Below are 16,688 nucleotides of genomic sequence, written 5' to 3' on the forward strand. Positions count from 1 at the left end.
TTTTTTTAAATAATTTTCACAAATCATAGAGTTTGTATATATACGAAAAAAAATTAAAATTACAAATTTAAGTAAAATCTTTAACTTTTAATCAATCCATCTGATTTGAAATCACTGTCCAACAAGCACTTAGAGAAAATATTACATAATTTCAATAATATTTCTACCTGCCCCTTTTCGTTTTTCTTCTTTACCATCATCAGTTTCTCTTGTTTGTTGTCTGAGAAAACAAATCCCAGAAACAACAAAAGGATCAGTTGGGGAAGAGAGATACATACATATAGCTAAATTATATACACACACATTTATATATATTTACATATATATTATTTTGTACAAATTTCTTTAAATAGAAAAAAAAAATGTCAAAAGAAATTGAAATGAGTGTTGATCATCCTGAACCTGAAGAATCTTCCCCTCTGATCCCTCCTTCTTTGATTACTGTACCTAATAATATTAATGATGATGATATAATAGACCTTGAAGCAGGTCCAGATGAACACATTCAATGCAGGATTTGCCTAGAATCTGATGGTTAGTTTTTTTTTTCTTTTCAGATTTATGGGTTTTGTGTAAAGTTTCAATTTTTATAGATCTCCTTCATCCCAAGATTGTAAATTGTCTAAGTACTTCATGTTTGTTAGTAGATTTTGAAGTTGAAATTTGAAAAATTGAGTTTATGAAAGTTGTGGTTTTTTGGGAAGTAGTTGTAGTTGTGTTTGGATATGGATCTTACTTGGAAAAGGATTGAACTTTTGTGAGTTTTAAGTGAAGTTTCTCCCTTGACCAGTTTTTGGAACTTGAAATGTTTTTTCAAGATTGATTTTTAGAATTTGATACAAAATCTATGGCTAATCGCTAGCTTGATCCCATTGGGCCATAGATTTTGAAGTTGAAATTTGAATTCAAATTTTTGACATACGCATTTTACCTGGAAAAAAATTGAAGTTTTGTGAGCGGAAGTCACAAAACACTAGCTAGAAAATACTTACAGAACTTGGGAATAAGGGATAGTCCATGTTGGTATATTTACATTAGAGTCAGTGTAGAGATGAGTGTGGGATTTCAGAGATTCTCCAGTTTTAGAAATTTGTCTTATAATTCAATTTTTTGAAATTTGCACCGAAGGGTGTGTCCTAGTGTTCAATGAAGTGGTTGGGACTACTCGGGAACCATGAGGTCCCATGTTCAAAAACACTAGATAATTTGTTTCCCATGGATCAAAGCCTTATGGACAGAACCCCAGGGAATCAGTCGAGTTACCTACAAGCTGACCTGGATACGACTGTTATAAAGAAAAAGGATAAATCTTCTAAATTTGGGTTTGGAATGGAAATGGGCTGCCAACTAGTTTGGATAGAGGCGTAGTAGTTGTTTGTGCATAATTTCAAAGCTTTTTTCCGGCATATTAGCTTGTTTATGCAGTCAGCTGTTCTTAAAAAAGCTTGGTGATGTGGGATTACATTGGAAATTGGAAGGTTGGTTCTTTATGGAGAATGGAGAGTCCAAAAATGTGGGTTTTATCCCTTCAGTAAATCCCAAATAGTCCCAGCCTAAGTGTATTTGGTTGCCTGATAATGTTCTTCACATCAATGGGAGAGTGCAGCTGACTGAAGTTTACATTTTGACTAGAAATGCAGTGTTAATTATGTTTTTGTACTCTCTATTTGGAAAGAAGATGTTTGGTTAGGTGTTGTAACATATGAGACAACTTTTATCACATCTAACGACACTAGTATAAAAAAAGAGAGAGAAGCATTTTTAAGGAAAAGTGTTGCTTAATTCTTCTTGTTGAGGTCCTCGTTGTTTAGTTTATTCAAAAGCATGTTACAATACATCTATATGACAAATCCATAATTTTGATAATTGAGATGCTTGTAAATGTTTCGCTTTGACTTTTAGGTGGGGATTTTATAGCACCTTGCAAGTGCAAGGGAACCTCAAAGTATGTCCATCGCGAGTGCCTTGATCATTGGCGTGCTGTCAAGGTATTTTTTTCAGCCTTTTCAAGGAAGTTTTTACCTTTATTTTGTGTTTGTAAGAGACAAATATTAGAATGCTGGTGAGGCTTTTGTCTAATACATCCAACACTGGATTCACGTAGTGACGTGAACTTTTTTAAGCTTGAACCACCAAACTTGCAAGTTTATCTGCTCATAGCAAATATTTTGTCTTTTACAGGAAGGATTTGCCTTTGCCCATTGCACTACTTGCAAAGCACCCTATCACTTGAGAGTTCATGTTAATGATGATAGAAAATGGCGTACTTTGAAGTTCCGATTTTTTGTAACCAGAGACATTTTATCCATATTTCTTGCGGTTCAGCTTGTAGGTGGTTGTCCCTCTTTAGTTTTGTTGTTTGATTTTTGAGATGTCTCTTTAATCCTCTCTGCCGAAAATATATTCAATTGATGACTTAACTCTCCGTTGCAGGTTATAGCTTCATTGGGATACTTAGTTTACATCATTGATACATACAAGAAATCTTGGCTTCGTTTGATTTGGGGATTCGATAGTGAACTAAGCTTCTACTACATATGCGGTAAACTATCTTGAGCTTCGGTAGTAACAGCAGTCCATGTATATGGTTTATCTCTTACTTTTAGGTGCTTTATTGTCATTATCTTTTTTTTCTGCTCGTTGTAATATTCTCTTTATTGTTTTTCCTCTGGGATTTAAAGTTTCTTCTTCATTTCTTTTCCTTCCACTGGAATTTTTCCTATGATTGATATTGTTTTTGAGAAATTTAGTCATATTCATGAAAAAAATTCTCAAGGATGGGGAATTATATACTTAAAGTAGCTTAAGCTGCTATCCTTGTTTGGCTTCATGTAATGGACGAAATTCTTTTTATGTAGTGAGATCTTTTATTCCTGCTTGGACGAGAACTTTTCTGCATACTAATTGTTGGTTGGCAAAGCTAAATGATTTATTAGTATATTTTTAGTACCATATTTTTGGATAAGGAGATCAGATCGTGAACACTCCATGGCCCCGTATCATCATCCTTTTTTCCTCGGCAAAAGAGAAGAGGAAGCCTACATGGGGGGTAGGGAAGGGGTAATGGTAAGCGTATACTGACAGTGGAGGAAGCGGGTTGGGGGGAGAGAAGTGATGTTCTGACGGAGGTAGGTGTTAGCTGAGTGCGGAGAGGCTGACAGAGGGAGTGAACTGATGGGATGATTGGGGAAGTTATTTCGGGCCAGCTTGTGTGCACCTCAACTAAATTATGTGAGATTTCTGTCACTTCTCGCCAGCAACAGTACTAGGTAACTTTGCCCACCAAGGCTAGAACACAAGGAAGAAGATTTCTTCCCATCTGTTCTAGCCTTGGTGGACAAAGTTACCTAAAACCTAGTGCTGGTGGGAGGTGGTATCCTCACAGGTATCTCGTGGAATTCGTTGAGGTACGCGCAAGCTAGTCCGGATACCACGGTTATCCAAAAAAATAAAAAAGGAAGCAAAAGAAACAATTTTTGAGGAAAAAATAGTTGTGAGGATTTGATCATTTTCTTGCCTTACCCATGGCAAAAATGTACCTTTTTTTATGCGGCATCATCAGGACATGGAAGGAATCTCCATGCTTTCTCCTGTCAAGAAATAGATAGATTGTCCACACAAAACTGTCTCCACAATTCTCTGTACTAAATAATTTGATGCTTAACCTTTCTTCTTCGACACAAAACTATTGCTTGCTGTTAAATTTATGCCATTGATCTTAAACTTGTGCAGGGGCCCTATTGTTTTTCGCTTTGCTGGGCCTATCTGGTTGTTTGATAACTTGTTTCGACCAAAGAGTGCGCAATGATTTGGCTCAGCCCTGCCGCGAAGTGTGCCTTTGCTGCTGTCATCCCGGGTACATATGATGCCTTCTTTCTTCCAGTTTCCTCTTCCTCATTTGTCAAACCAAAAAAACAAATAGTAAGATAACCATCTAGTTTATTCTCCAAAGATCATGCATTGATAATTTTCTGGATAAGAACTATAAAGTCTTTGTTTCTTTCTCTTTGGGTATGTTTTCCATGGAAAATATTTTCTTTAATTTTGACCAACCGAACATGAGAAAATTGGAAAAACATTTCCAGAAAATGTTTTCCTCCATAGCGAACAGACCCTTTGTGTCTCTGAGAAAGTAGAATTGTAAATTTAATTTTAAGAGATACATTTATTTGGGAGGTGGGACTAGTCTTGCTGCTATAGAACATATATTTGTTGTTGTATTTGACAGTTGTGTAGAGATAACCGATAATTACATGCTGAAGCATCTCTGAAACATTTTGTACATCATTTTGTTAATTGTTCGTTTCTTTATAATCTATAATCTGCTGTAACATGTTGTAAAATAGTAACTCTGAGTTAATAATTTTCTGATGGTTTTCTGTTACGCTATTTTTTGAGGTAAATGAGCATTGATAATGTATCGTTTTTCTTTTCTTGTTGGTAATGTTCTTGCAGAGTCTGTGCCGACTGCCATTTGCCTGGTACACTCTGTATATGGACTGATTGTAGCACATGCTTTGAAGGTTGTGCTAGTATGACCAGTGAATGTGGAGGTTGCTTAGGAGGTGCCGGTGAAGCTGGGTTGCCATTTTTATTTATAATGGCTCTAGTCGTACTTGGACTGTTTACTATCATTGGTATATTTTACAGTGTTTTGGTTGTTACGATGGTCGGACAGAGAATCTGGCAGCGCCACTACCACATACTTGCAAAAAGAATGCTCACTAAGGTGAGTGAAATCCACTTGACTATCTTTTTCTCGGTTTTGAAGTGTTCAATCGCATATGATGTTTATGCACGAAGGTTGCCGTTAATCCATTTTTTTTAATCATAAATAACCGCCCACAAGAATTAGGTGTGTCCTGTTGGAAAATCCAGGTTATAACAATAAATATATAGTTTCCTCTGCCGAACTATAGTACATAATCATCCCCAAAGATCTCGGTTAGAGCAAGCATATGAATAGTTTTCACCTTGCTTTCATTGGTGTGCATCTCATTGTTCCTTGTCATTCCGATAACCAGGAGTCCTAGACATCCATTGTTTGGTCTATTGTGTCTTTTGTGTTACTCCTCCCGTCCCAATTTATGTAGCAGTTTGATTACGTGCGGAGTTTAAGAAGAAAAAAAACTTTTGAAAATTGTGATCTAAAACAAGCCTAAACATTTGTGTGGTTATAAATCATTTCATTAAGTGTGTAATGAGAAGTTTAAGGTTAAATTGTTTCTATATAAGAAAGTATGATATTCTTTTTCAAAAGTGTGATACATAAATTGGGATAGATGGAGTATATTTTTCTCAATTCCCTCTCTATGTTCTAGAAACTCTTGAGACCCAACTTTCTTAATGGTTTATTATGTTCTATCTTTTTCTAATACTTAAGCTTCAACATTCTCACTCATTCATGGTCATGGAACCATTTTTGCTAAAAGTTGTTTAATGTAATGTTGGTTTAATTAATCATCATGAAAATGGTTCTAGTATCCAAGTTGTGAAGGTTTTCATGAATCATTTCATGATTGTTGGAACAATGGTAAAGTTGTCCCTGTGTGACCCTACAGGTCACGGGTTCGAGACATGGAATCAACTGATGCTTGTGACAGGATAGGTTGCCTATATCACTCTCCTTTAGAGAGAGGCCTTTCCTCTTTTCACTCATGATTGTTGTATGATGACTATTATAATCACTATAGTTTATAGAGTACTAGTTCCTGAGAATGTGTGTTTTAATTCTTGTGTAGGAATACGTCGTGGAGGATGTTGATGGTGAGGATACTGGAAATGATTGGTCTCCTCCACCTCTCCCACAAGAGCATGTTCAACAACTGAAAACACTAGGACTTCTGTAAAACTTCAAGGACTTCAACATAGTTGACGGAAACTAGGGATGGATTAAAACTCCATCTCTTTTGGGGCCTCCGTTATTGTCTTCGAGTTTATTAATCTAGCTAATGACAGAATTTTTTTTATTGATAGATAGAAAATCTCATGAGTCCGATATTGTTCATAGTTTATGAACGATCACACATGTAATTGTCAAGAAAACTACTTGAATCATTCTAGTTCTGAATGATCATGTGTAATTGTCAATAAATCTGATTATTAACAACCTAAATGAAGCCACAAGAAGTTATCTTATATATAGTTCCCTTTAAAGACTACAAATACTTCTAGAGGGTTATACTATTATCCTCCTAGGACGTAAGGAAGTTCATCCGAACCCTTTTCGTCAGAATACAATGCAAGGGATTCATCTGAATTTTTTACATCAACAACATATTCATACTTGTTTATCTTATATCAACATCGACGACTTATATCACATTGTATGTATAAGGTTAAAGTTTTTGTTTATGTATATTTAGTAGATAAATTCCCGTAAATCTAATTCACAAATGCCATATGGTGATGTTATGGAGGTACATAAACAACATATTCATACTTGTTTATCTTATATCAACATCGACGACTACTAAAAGTGTTCACTTTTTGCAAACTTAAAAGAACAGTGTAAAGCGAATTCAGAATTTGAAGTTTATAAATTCCTACGATGATTTAAAGTTAATATACAATAATAATTGGATTTGCAATAAAATAGTATAATTATAATACATTTCTTAATATATGTGTGTGTGTTTGAGAAGAACCTACAAAATTCACGTGAACCCATAGGTTATATTCAAGTCTGCCTCTACGTAAAATTGTTCTACAAATATTTACTTCTATCATACCAAATATACCCAAACTTTAGATTGGGCACGAGGAAAAATGGCTAGCCATCAAGCCAATTCCTTATTATGGTCCATTCAGGGGCATCCGTTAAAATTGAAACGATAGATTAGTATGCCCCTACGCAAGAATGACACACAAATCAAGAAATAGCCCAAATTTTTTCTTAAAAAAGAAACTTCCTTACCATCTTTGAAATGTACAAATCTGGCAGTACATTTACTAATGGGTACCATATTCTGAATGAAATCAAATAAAGTAAAGACAAACAAGCTTGATAAAGAGTTTTCTATAACAGAAGAAAAGATAATTATCGAATCCATACATTATAAATTGGTACCTAAAACAACAGGCTCTGCACATGGCAACAATTTGTACAGTTTAAGATGTCACTACAGTTTTTCTTTACACCCTTGTACAGTTACTCTATCTCCGCGGCAGGGGCATCCAGGTATGTTTACCATCTGAGCCTCACAGTTAAACCTGCTTATATAGATTATACCTCAAAGCTATAATGTACAATGTTACAAACACCACATACAGTTTTATTTTTAATATGTTCCATCAGCAAGAAGTAGAGCTAAAGCTCTGGGCAAGAAAACAAAGACGAGGGTACTCGTTCTAGCCTCAGTTAGCTGTACAATTTTCCTTCCTACACCATCTAAGCAGCACCAGAATATGAAGCCAGGAAGCTGATCCTCCTCTCTGCAAAAGATGCAACACGTAATTTCAAGAGCACATCAACAATGGAAATAATAAGTCACAATGATAAGAGTTTATTGCTATATGGCTAGTGGTTCTACAAAGAGGAAGAGCAAAACAAAAGCTGGAAGTGATCTCAACTATTGGCTGTCAGAGACAAATAATTTGACTCTTAACAGATCCTCAGCTCAGGTGATTGACCAGTGAGCAATTACATGTGGAAAGTATGACTTATCAATTGTCATTATGGTAAATGAGCCTCTCCTTTGTGCAAGATGTCGGGATAAATTTTATGGTCTTGAAAACTAGAAGGGAAAGAAAAATAGTACCTCCAGCAGCAACCAGTTTCTCTACACGCGCGACTATATGCTTTCCGTAAGTATATTTCTTCAAAGCACTAAGATGAACCTTGATACGGTTGAGAATGAGTTCAAGTTGCTGGTCATCACAAGTCTCCAGCACTTTCTGTACAACATAGTTTGCAAACTGATCTTTCATCATCGCCTGTACATCAAATTAATAAAAGCTTCAATTTGTGAACAAGTGAAATGATTTTCTTTCTTGATCTGATCAACCCAATCAATCACCTATAAATATGTTCTTCTCATAAGACATTCTTTTCTATTGATCTTATTTCCATCTGTTACATGTGAACTAGTAATCTGTCCCTTAATTTTTGGTTATCTATTAAAATCTGGTTGTTTAGTTTGTTCCTATATCTTACATTTTTCTCTAGATAACATGTTTATCTACCTGAAAATTTACCACCATGTTTTTTCCAATACAAATACATAGAAAAAGGAAGAAGTCTTGTAAGTGAATAAAGAGTTGGAAGTAATATCCCATGCAAAATACCTTTTATAAGCTCCCTCAGGAGAAAATATTAATAGTATTATTTTTATCAGTAGCAAGTATATAAGTTATAGAGTACTCATAAACAATGTCGACTGCACCAAAAGAATCTGGAAGACCGACAAGGCCATACTCATTTTAGTTAGGCAAATCCCAGAGCCCCTGAGGTTGCACTTTCTCCAAAAGTAAACTTGTTAACTTCAATCTAAAAGGCAGAACTGGAAAAGCATGTAGTTCTACAGTAAAAGCTAAATGCCGCTAAGAGGGAATAATTGCTCCCACTATACCATCTAAAAACGTAAACTTAATCAATCACATAGTGAGTTTACTTCATTCTAAAGAGCATAACTGAAAAATCATATAGTTCTAAAGTAAAAGCTAAATGCTCAAAAAGGAATAGTTGTTCTCACTAGATCATCTAAAACATAAACTTAAATCAATCACATAGAGTAATGAAATCTAGATTATCTTCTGAGGATTAAACAGTCAGCGGGTAACAGGATTTACTTAAGCTTGAGTACGCACTACTGAAGAAGCATCTGAGGAAGTAACAAACCTGAAGAGGTTCATTTTCATCAGTGGTGCCAATCATCTCATTTACCAAGGTCTGACGTTCTTCGGGAGTTCCAAAGCTTAAGCACTTCTCCACAACATTAGAGGCAAATTTCTGCTGGCTCATCTGAACTATCTGTCCCATCAGCTTACTAATTATAGAAGTACGCTCCTCAGGCTTTCCGTGTTCCAGTACATGCTGTAACAAAACTTGGCAGGATTAGAGAGGTAGGCAGAACATATGAGCTAAATAATAAGAGAAATAATCCACCCAGGGAAGTTGATGACATTTGTCCAGTGTACTCTACAACATTGAAACATGAAAACTCATATATTCATTTGCTGCAAATAGCGTGTAATAGTTAGAAAATTTATTGTTTATGAGAAAGTTGATGGCAATTCTAGAACACAACCTCATGTAGTTTTAACTTGTATATAAAAACCCAAATCCAAAATACAAGTATTTAGCACTAAAATTCTATTACCATCAACTTGGAGATATGAATTAAGCTGTGAACACCCATTCATTCACGTGTCAAGTAGAAGGTGAGAAAAAAATTCAGAAACCCTTGAATGGAAAGATGTATAGCAATTCAAGGAAGGACTTCCTTGTGCCAAGGAGCCTCAAAAAAGTTAAAAAAAACAAAATCTAGAGTAAAAGAACCACCAATAGCTGGCCAAACAGCATTTTCTCAAAAACACAACCTCTTGGAACAAACAGAGTTGTTTCAGTATTCTGCAGACAAGTTGCATTCTCTCTAAATTAGCACACTCTTGACACCACTCTCAGTAAGGATGTTCACATGTAAGTTGAGAAATAGATCAAACCTGAACAACATAATTCCCATATTGATCTTGCGCCAACATGCAAACTGTTTGCAAAATCTCATTCATCACAATGTTCTGGGTTTCAGGATTATGGCAATGTTCCAGGACTCTCTGTCATTAGAAAGAAAATTTAGAAACGGACGTCATCCCATCGATGATATAATACACAAAAGAGATAAGCATATACTGAATTATTTGACCTGTATGACCCGACATCCATATGGATGGGTGGACAATGTCACAACTTGATCATAAAATGTGGAAACAATGAACTGGATAGCATCCTCTGGAATGCATTCGATGCACTTCTGGATTACATGATTCCCATTCTGATCTCTAACACAGCGCATAACATGACCATCAAGCTCAGCGACCATTTTAGTCTGCTGATCCAGATCAACCATCTCTATGGCCTGAAAATTCATACAAGATGTGAAACCTATGCCATTCAGCAATTATAGCCATCAGAAGAATGATTAATACCAGCTTCCAGTCACCTGAGATTACTCATCACCAAGCTGGGACCACTTGGTGAAATCTGGTAACATGAGGTAGACTAGGGATATACAAACCTTTTAATTAGAGGCATGCAGGACAGAGAGACGGATCAGATTAATTCATTTTCAAGCTGGAGAGGTGTTCAGTATTTTACAATCCAAGACAAGAACATCTTATATATTTGAAGGGGTATCTTTTTTATCAGGATACATTTGACGGGGAAGTTATGAATACTATCGCACTCCAATATAAGAATAGAAAGCAGCAGTTAGAGAGTTGACAAAAGCTCTAGCAGACAGTATCCATTTTGCAATATGATTCTCGGTCTCACCAAGACCAGTCAAAAGGCATGTAAAGAAAGAGAGAAACAAGACAATATCACATGGCGGTGTACATCAAGCTCCATAGCTGGGATAGTCACTGGCTAGAGGGTGACCCATCTACCGGACCGGCCCCAGGCATCTGCAACATCCTCCTTTGATATTCTAATCTGGGAGAACTAAAAGACTGACCCATTCGGTGACTTACCAGAAATAGTAATACGAAATTCACGTATTATAATTATTCCACAAATGACAGTGGAATAGTACCAGTTCACAATTTCAAATAACAGCAACTCGGTGAACTTCCCTAGTTTAAGACAGAAAACAAGCTTTCAAACCAAAAATAGCAAAACAAGAGTGAGATTTGAAGACATTAAAAATATATTATTGTGAATCAGATAACTCGAGAAATCGGAAGGATTAGAGCAGAGAACATGAAAGCGACATCACTATAGCTACAATAAAAGAAACTAAGATACCTTCTGGATTACTCGGCAACCATACATCTGAAGGCTAAGGGTGAGTACATGCCCACTGAGCTGGTCAGCCAGTTCTCTTATCTGGGGTGAACTTCCATGCTCCAAAAACTGAGAAATGTGAATAGCAGAAGGCAAGAAGAAAGTTACACGTCCTATTCATTTGATTAACGACACTTCTTTTCACGTGACCTAGAAGTGAAGACATAACATGAAAAAGACTCAACAAAGAAACATCAAGGATCATACCTTCTGGATCACATAATTACCAAACACATCAGTCATCAAAGAAAGGGCTTGCGGCATAATTTCTTGGAAGACCATGTTCTTCTCTTCTGTGGTAGCAGTCTCAAGTTTTTGTTGAATGAACCGACTCCCATACTGATCCGCACTGCTCATACAAAAAATTTAGTAATGGTAAGATTTTAGAGGCTAATATGACATGAAGAGCAGTGCTGCTAGCCAAAAATGTATACCTGAACTGAACAACATGGCCTTCAATCTCTGATAGCTCAAAACACTTACTCTTATTGCTCTTAAACTCATCTAGTAACGAGGAAGAAAAGGTTTCACCAAAGTTAGAAACGGCCTCGGAATGCCAAGCTCCCATGACACCACCAGCTAAGTTTCTCATCCCTGAATGAAAACGCATGTTCCTTTCCCCATACCTTACAGGACTACCAGGTCCAAATGGGGAATTTGGAAGACCTGCACCTGCCAAAGGGCTTCCAGGATATGACATATTAAGGCCAAGTGCTGGGTTCCCATAGTAACCATGATTTATTCCACCAGAGTTGCCAAGATAAGGAAGACCATATTGTGATTTTTGAGATGCAACCAACGTCTCCAGATAAGCTTTCTGAAGCTCAATCAAGTCCATGTATGAAGTCCCTAAAGACTCCCTATTAACTGTTGGGTCGTTGAGAGCAGCTAGCTGAGCAGCAAGATACTCAGGTGACCTCAAGTACTGTAGGTACAACGGATCCATCTGAGACATTTGCAGAGAGCCTCCCAAGGTCTGATTACCAAGTCTATTAAGGTTCTGCAGTTCAGCTGCTGCAGCCATTAAATTAGGACCCAAACTCAATCCGCCTCCTGTTACACGAGCATCAATTCCACATGCACCCATCGGAGAAGCTATATTTCCCAGTATGGAAGGCAAATTACCAGCCCCAAGCTGGTTTTCAAACATGGACGGTGATGGAGGGTTCATACCATAACCCCCTAAAGCATAAGCAGAAAACGTTGAATTAGGACTACCGACAGTTGGATATTGAGATGGAGAACTATCTCCACCGTTGAGAGTTGGCATAGAGGACCCTATCAAGTATGCAGCAGAGGAACCTGCAGACTTGTGAAACTGAACAGATTCAGACTTTTTTGCATATGGATGTTGCTTCATAGGATTCTGACCATTCTGCAATCGGAAGAGATTCTGATGATCTTCAATCTCACTATGAATTTGATACTTTTGATGTTTCCGTTCATCTCCCATATTGTTCCCTGATAGACTCATGCCAGACAATGCAGCAGCCAAATCAGTATGCTCGCCCATATGAGATGAAATATCCTCTAGTGATGCTATCCTTCCTCCTCCAGCAGAAGGAATACGAGGACTAGGAGCTCTAGCCACAAGCTGAGGATCAAAGGTGGTACTTCGTGACAGTGATGTACCCATGGCCGAACCATAAGACTGAGAACCTGATGAACTGCCACTCTGGAGGGTAGACATAGCTTGAATCTTTTCTCGAGAATGTAATGCGTCCAAAGATGCCATATTTTGATGGAGATGAGCAAATTGAGACTCAGAAGGATCAACAATATCATCATATGCACGGGAAGCAGGACGTGATGAATGCCTCGATGTTGTTTGGCTCATATTGTCCTACATTTTATAGAAGTCTCAGAATCGGAAATCCATAGCCAGTAAGATGAAACTCCAAAAAGAAAAGAAAAAAGGAACTTCATTAAGTGAGTACAAGTTGACCCCTTCTTTAAGATATTATTGATGTAATGAAAGCAAAGCTGACTCAACATCAATCAATTGTGATTAAAGAATACAGTTACCCAACCTTCACAATAAACTACAAGTGCCATGTTTGCAACTTTAGAATGTCAGAAGTTGCATATTAAGAATGCAACGACAATATGGAAATAAAATAAAGCCAACTCCAAACTTCCACATTAATGAATATGAGAAATAATTAATGACATTACGAAATGAGCCTTTTGCTTCTCAGAAAAGAGGATAAAAAGAGATAGACACTCTCACTAACATGTGTGACTTTCAACTTATTGGGCATTGAAAAAGATACTGGTGCATGAAACTCTATGAATGCCTGTGTACATGCTCTTCCAGTTAAGCAAACAAAACAATGGACAGGTTAGAGTTACGAAGCCCGAGAACAAGTTTTCCCCCGGCACTTAAGTAAACCACACAACCCTAGAACCAGAAGAAACTGCTGATATTTTCTCAAGAGCAAGAAGAACACCAGAGTGGCAACACAGATATCCAGCAATTTTAGGTAACATTTTGTATCGCCAAGATTGACCCCCACGTAGATCAATATGACAAAGACAATAATCTAAGCTCAAACTAACTAGCCCACAAGTGTTGCTCTCGACATGCTGCAAGGACAAAACAGTGAAGCATGATGCAAAACGTTAAAAAATGCTTGTAATTGACCCGTGCCATACACAAACATGTCACGTAACGATAAACAACAATGCTAGAGATGCACAAACCTATATAAATTCAACATTTTATTACAGAAAGCATTGACATTCTTTGAAAAGGAAATAAGATTCAGTATTAACGTAACAAGCAATCTGACAGAAACACTTTTAGTTAACACACATCAACACTCATGGATTAAAACCTGCAAACATAAAATAATATTTTCCATTTCTTTTTCACCTGAATCATCTCAGTGATGCTCTTCTGCCGGCTTCCTAAACCTAATCCATGCATTCCAATAAGACCATCACCACCCCACTCCTTCCGCGCCTCACTTCCATTTTCTTCATTTATTGCACCAAATCCCATCGGCATTGAAAAAAGTGATTCAACATCCCTTCCCTTATCAACCTCACCACGATTTCCTTTCCTCCTATCACCAATCCCCCCTAATACTGGTGAATTACCACCACTACCAACATTACCACCTCCACCGCTACCCTGTAGACGCTGGGCAAACCGCCAGTCTTCTTTAGACAAAAGAGGTGGCGGAAGCCTTGGGTTCAGATTCACATTCGAGTAGTAATACGAAATGTATGCTGGATCACACCTTAACTCCTCTTCTGAAAGTCCACCAAAATCATTACCATTGTCTCCTCTACTTCCACCTCCACCGCCACCACCACCACCGGTGCCTATCATCAAGCCACCAAAAGCATTCAACGATCCTTCAACATTCGGCGGAGCTGAACCACTTCTGTAAATACTGAGCTCTCTCTCTCGATCACCCATCTCTTGTTGCTGCCTCCTTTGTTCTCTAAGCAACAACCCTAACTCTTCGTTATAATCGCTACTTCCTCCTAGCATTGATCGCATTCCAATTTCCGACATCATCTTCGCATAACCATCAGTAATCATCGCACATACACATAAAAATTAACAAAAACACCTCAAAAAACGTCCAAAAACTTCAAAACTCAGCTCAAATTAGCTCACGAGCTCATAAATTTCATAAATATTTAAGCTAAACTTCAAAAAACAACCATAACTTCAATCGATTCAGTACAGATTTTCATAGAAACCAGTGTTGAATCAAAGAGATCGAAAGCAAAAACGGTGATCGCCGACTGTTCGATACATTGTTTAGAGAGAGAAAATCAAAGAGTTCTAGTGAGAGAAAGAGAGTGAGCAAAGTGCACTGAATACTGAAGTAAGTGAGGGAAAAAAGTGTGATAAGCACGAGTACCAGGTGTCATATCAACCGTTGGATTGAAGTTCAACGGCTGATATTAATACTTATTGTTTAGCTTATGTTCTTGTGTTTAATATTTCCAGATTGGCTAAATTTGGTATATTTGGATATTTTTAATTTCTTATAATATAAGGTCTATTATTTTAATTGAGATTTTTTCAGAGGAATAAATAAATTATTTTTCTGACATTTGAAGATTTTTATATTTCATTTCAATTTGGATATGAGACGGCTAGGGTTTGTGTAACCTAAAGTTTTCATGTGTTACTCTTTATCTTATGATTTTATTTTATTATTTTGATTATCATTTTGTTTTGGAAACTTTAGTGTTAGAGCTTTCGTAATATATAAATCTAGACTAGCCGAACAGTGAAATCTGAAATATACGATGACTATAAATAAAAAATTTATTAAGAAAAAATATTGTCTTCTCTATAAATTTGATAATCTTTCTATAATGAAACTAATAATTTCAAACTCGTAAATCATTAACATTCATCTGTTCGTGGATCAAAAAAGAACTTCCATAATATGTGTAATAAGTTATATTAAAATGTGTGTCAATAGAATTTACAGTAGACATGAGAAATTACATACATATTAACGTCAAGTTTTTTATTTAATTGCAATAATATTTTTTCAAGAAAAGTTATAAATAATAACTTGAAAATAAAATGTAAAAAAAAATTTAACAGTTATAGGTAGGACATGAATATTAGATAGGAAGATATGAAGATCGATAAATTAGAGTATAAAATTAATAGATAGTAAAATATTATTGCACGATTGTATATTGAGAGTCTCATCTTCTTCTTATAATAATATTATTTAGTAATCACATAGTTTCTTATTTTTTACATAGTTTCTTATTTTTTAATGTGTATCACTACTTATTGTTTCATTTGCTTTGTTTCTTATTTTTTTTATTGTCAAATTTTTCGTGCAACTCTATTTCGAAAACTTTTTTTTTGAGTAATATTGAAAACAATCTGTATCCCACAAAAAAATAACACATGTGTACATTTTATCCTCCATAAACCCTAGTTATAAGATTACATTGTATATAATATTATTGTTGTACATTGTATATAATATTATTGTTGTATTGCAGTACCAAAAAGTTCCAAGAACTAAAATTTTCCTTTTTATTGAGTTATTATTTCGAGTATTATATCGAACAATTAATTTTAAATTCCAAAGATAATTTATAATGAGATAGCGTCGTCTTAGTGCACCTAATAATTTCAATTTTGTAAATTATTTCATTAAAAAATATTAACATATGACATAGAATGTAAAGTAGACGTAAGAAATTACATGCATATAAACGTCGAAAAATTCTATTTAATTACAATAATAAATTTAAAAAAGGTTACACATAATAACCTGTAGACATTCATGAGGTACGTAAATTATGCGATACTGCTATTAAAAAAAGTTCCTATATTTTTTAACCCAAATAATCACATTATTTTGTTCCTATATTTTTTTAAGTTACACTATAATTCTTCCAAAAAAATTAGAGCAAAATAAAGTATGAACTCCTAAATTATTGACACGTGGTGTTTACACAAAATATACTAATTCAGACAATTATCAACGTCAGAAAAAGTCTTTAGAACTGAAATCTCAAAACAAATTTTATTTTATTTTAGCATAGAATTCTTCAAAGTACTAAGAGAAAAACATGGACAAAGTTTGTTAAAACAACTTTTAAAATATTTTTGACCACTTCAAATTAGATTCTAACCCCTTTTATTTAGTTTTTTGGTTTCTTATTTAGTTTTTAAAAAAATATA

At 35.7% G+C, this 16,688-nt stretch overlaps 2 protein-coding genes and 1 pseudogene across 2 annotated transcripts; 2 read left to right on the plus strand and 1 right to left on the minus strand.

Annotated features, from left to right (window-relative positions):
• Positions 1 to 104: 104 nt before the first annotated feature.
• On the plus strand, positions 105 to 6,138 carry LOC129870303 (uncharacterized). The gene is made up of 7 exons (XM_055945034.1): positions 105 to 534; positions 1,903 to 1,988; positions 2,182 to 2,328; positions 2,434 to 2,542; positions 3,733 to 3,856; positions 4,456 to 4,729; positions 5,742 to 6,138. Exons 1-7 carry the CDS (start codon positions 363 to 365, stop codon positions 5,847 to 5,849), a joined length of 1,020 nt encoding a protein of 339 aa, XP_055801009.1. The 5' UTR covers positions 105 to 362; the 3' UTR covers positions 5,850 to 6,138.
• A 662-nt stretch (positions 6,139 to 6,800) lies between these two features.
• Positions 6,801 to 6,893, plus strand: LOC129871838 (U6 spliceosomal RNA; annotated as a pseudogene).
• A 110-nt stretch (positions 6,894 to 7,003) lies between these two features.
• Positions 7,004 to 14,834, minus strand: LOC129870087 (pumilio homolog 1-like). Its single transcript, XM_055944675.1, has 9 exons — positions 13,878 to 14,834; positions 11,437 to 12,845; positions 11,210 to 11,351; positions 10,964 to 11,071; positions 9,864 to 10,076; positions 9,664 to 9,774; positions 8,840 to 9,034; positions 7,761 to 7,935; positions 7,004 to 7,434 (listed from the first exon to the last, which is right to left on the minus strand). The coding sequence occupies exons 1-9, from the start codon at positions 14,553 to 14,555 to the stop codon at positions 7,391 to 7,393; spliced, it is 3,075 nt and encodes a 1,024-aa protein (XP_055800650.1). The 5' UTR covers positions 14,556 to 14,834; the 3' UTR covers positions 7,004 to 7,390.
• Positions 14,835 to 16,688: the final 1,854 nt, after the last annotated feature.

Source organism: Solanum dulcamara, chromosome 10 (genome assembly GCF_947179165.1).
Source record: "Solanum dulcamara chromosome 10, daSolDulc1.2, whole genome shotgun sequence".
Classification (NCBI taxonomy): Eukaryota; Viridiplantae; Streptophyta; class Magnoliopsida; order Solanales; family Solanaceae; genus Solanum; species Solanum dulcamara.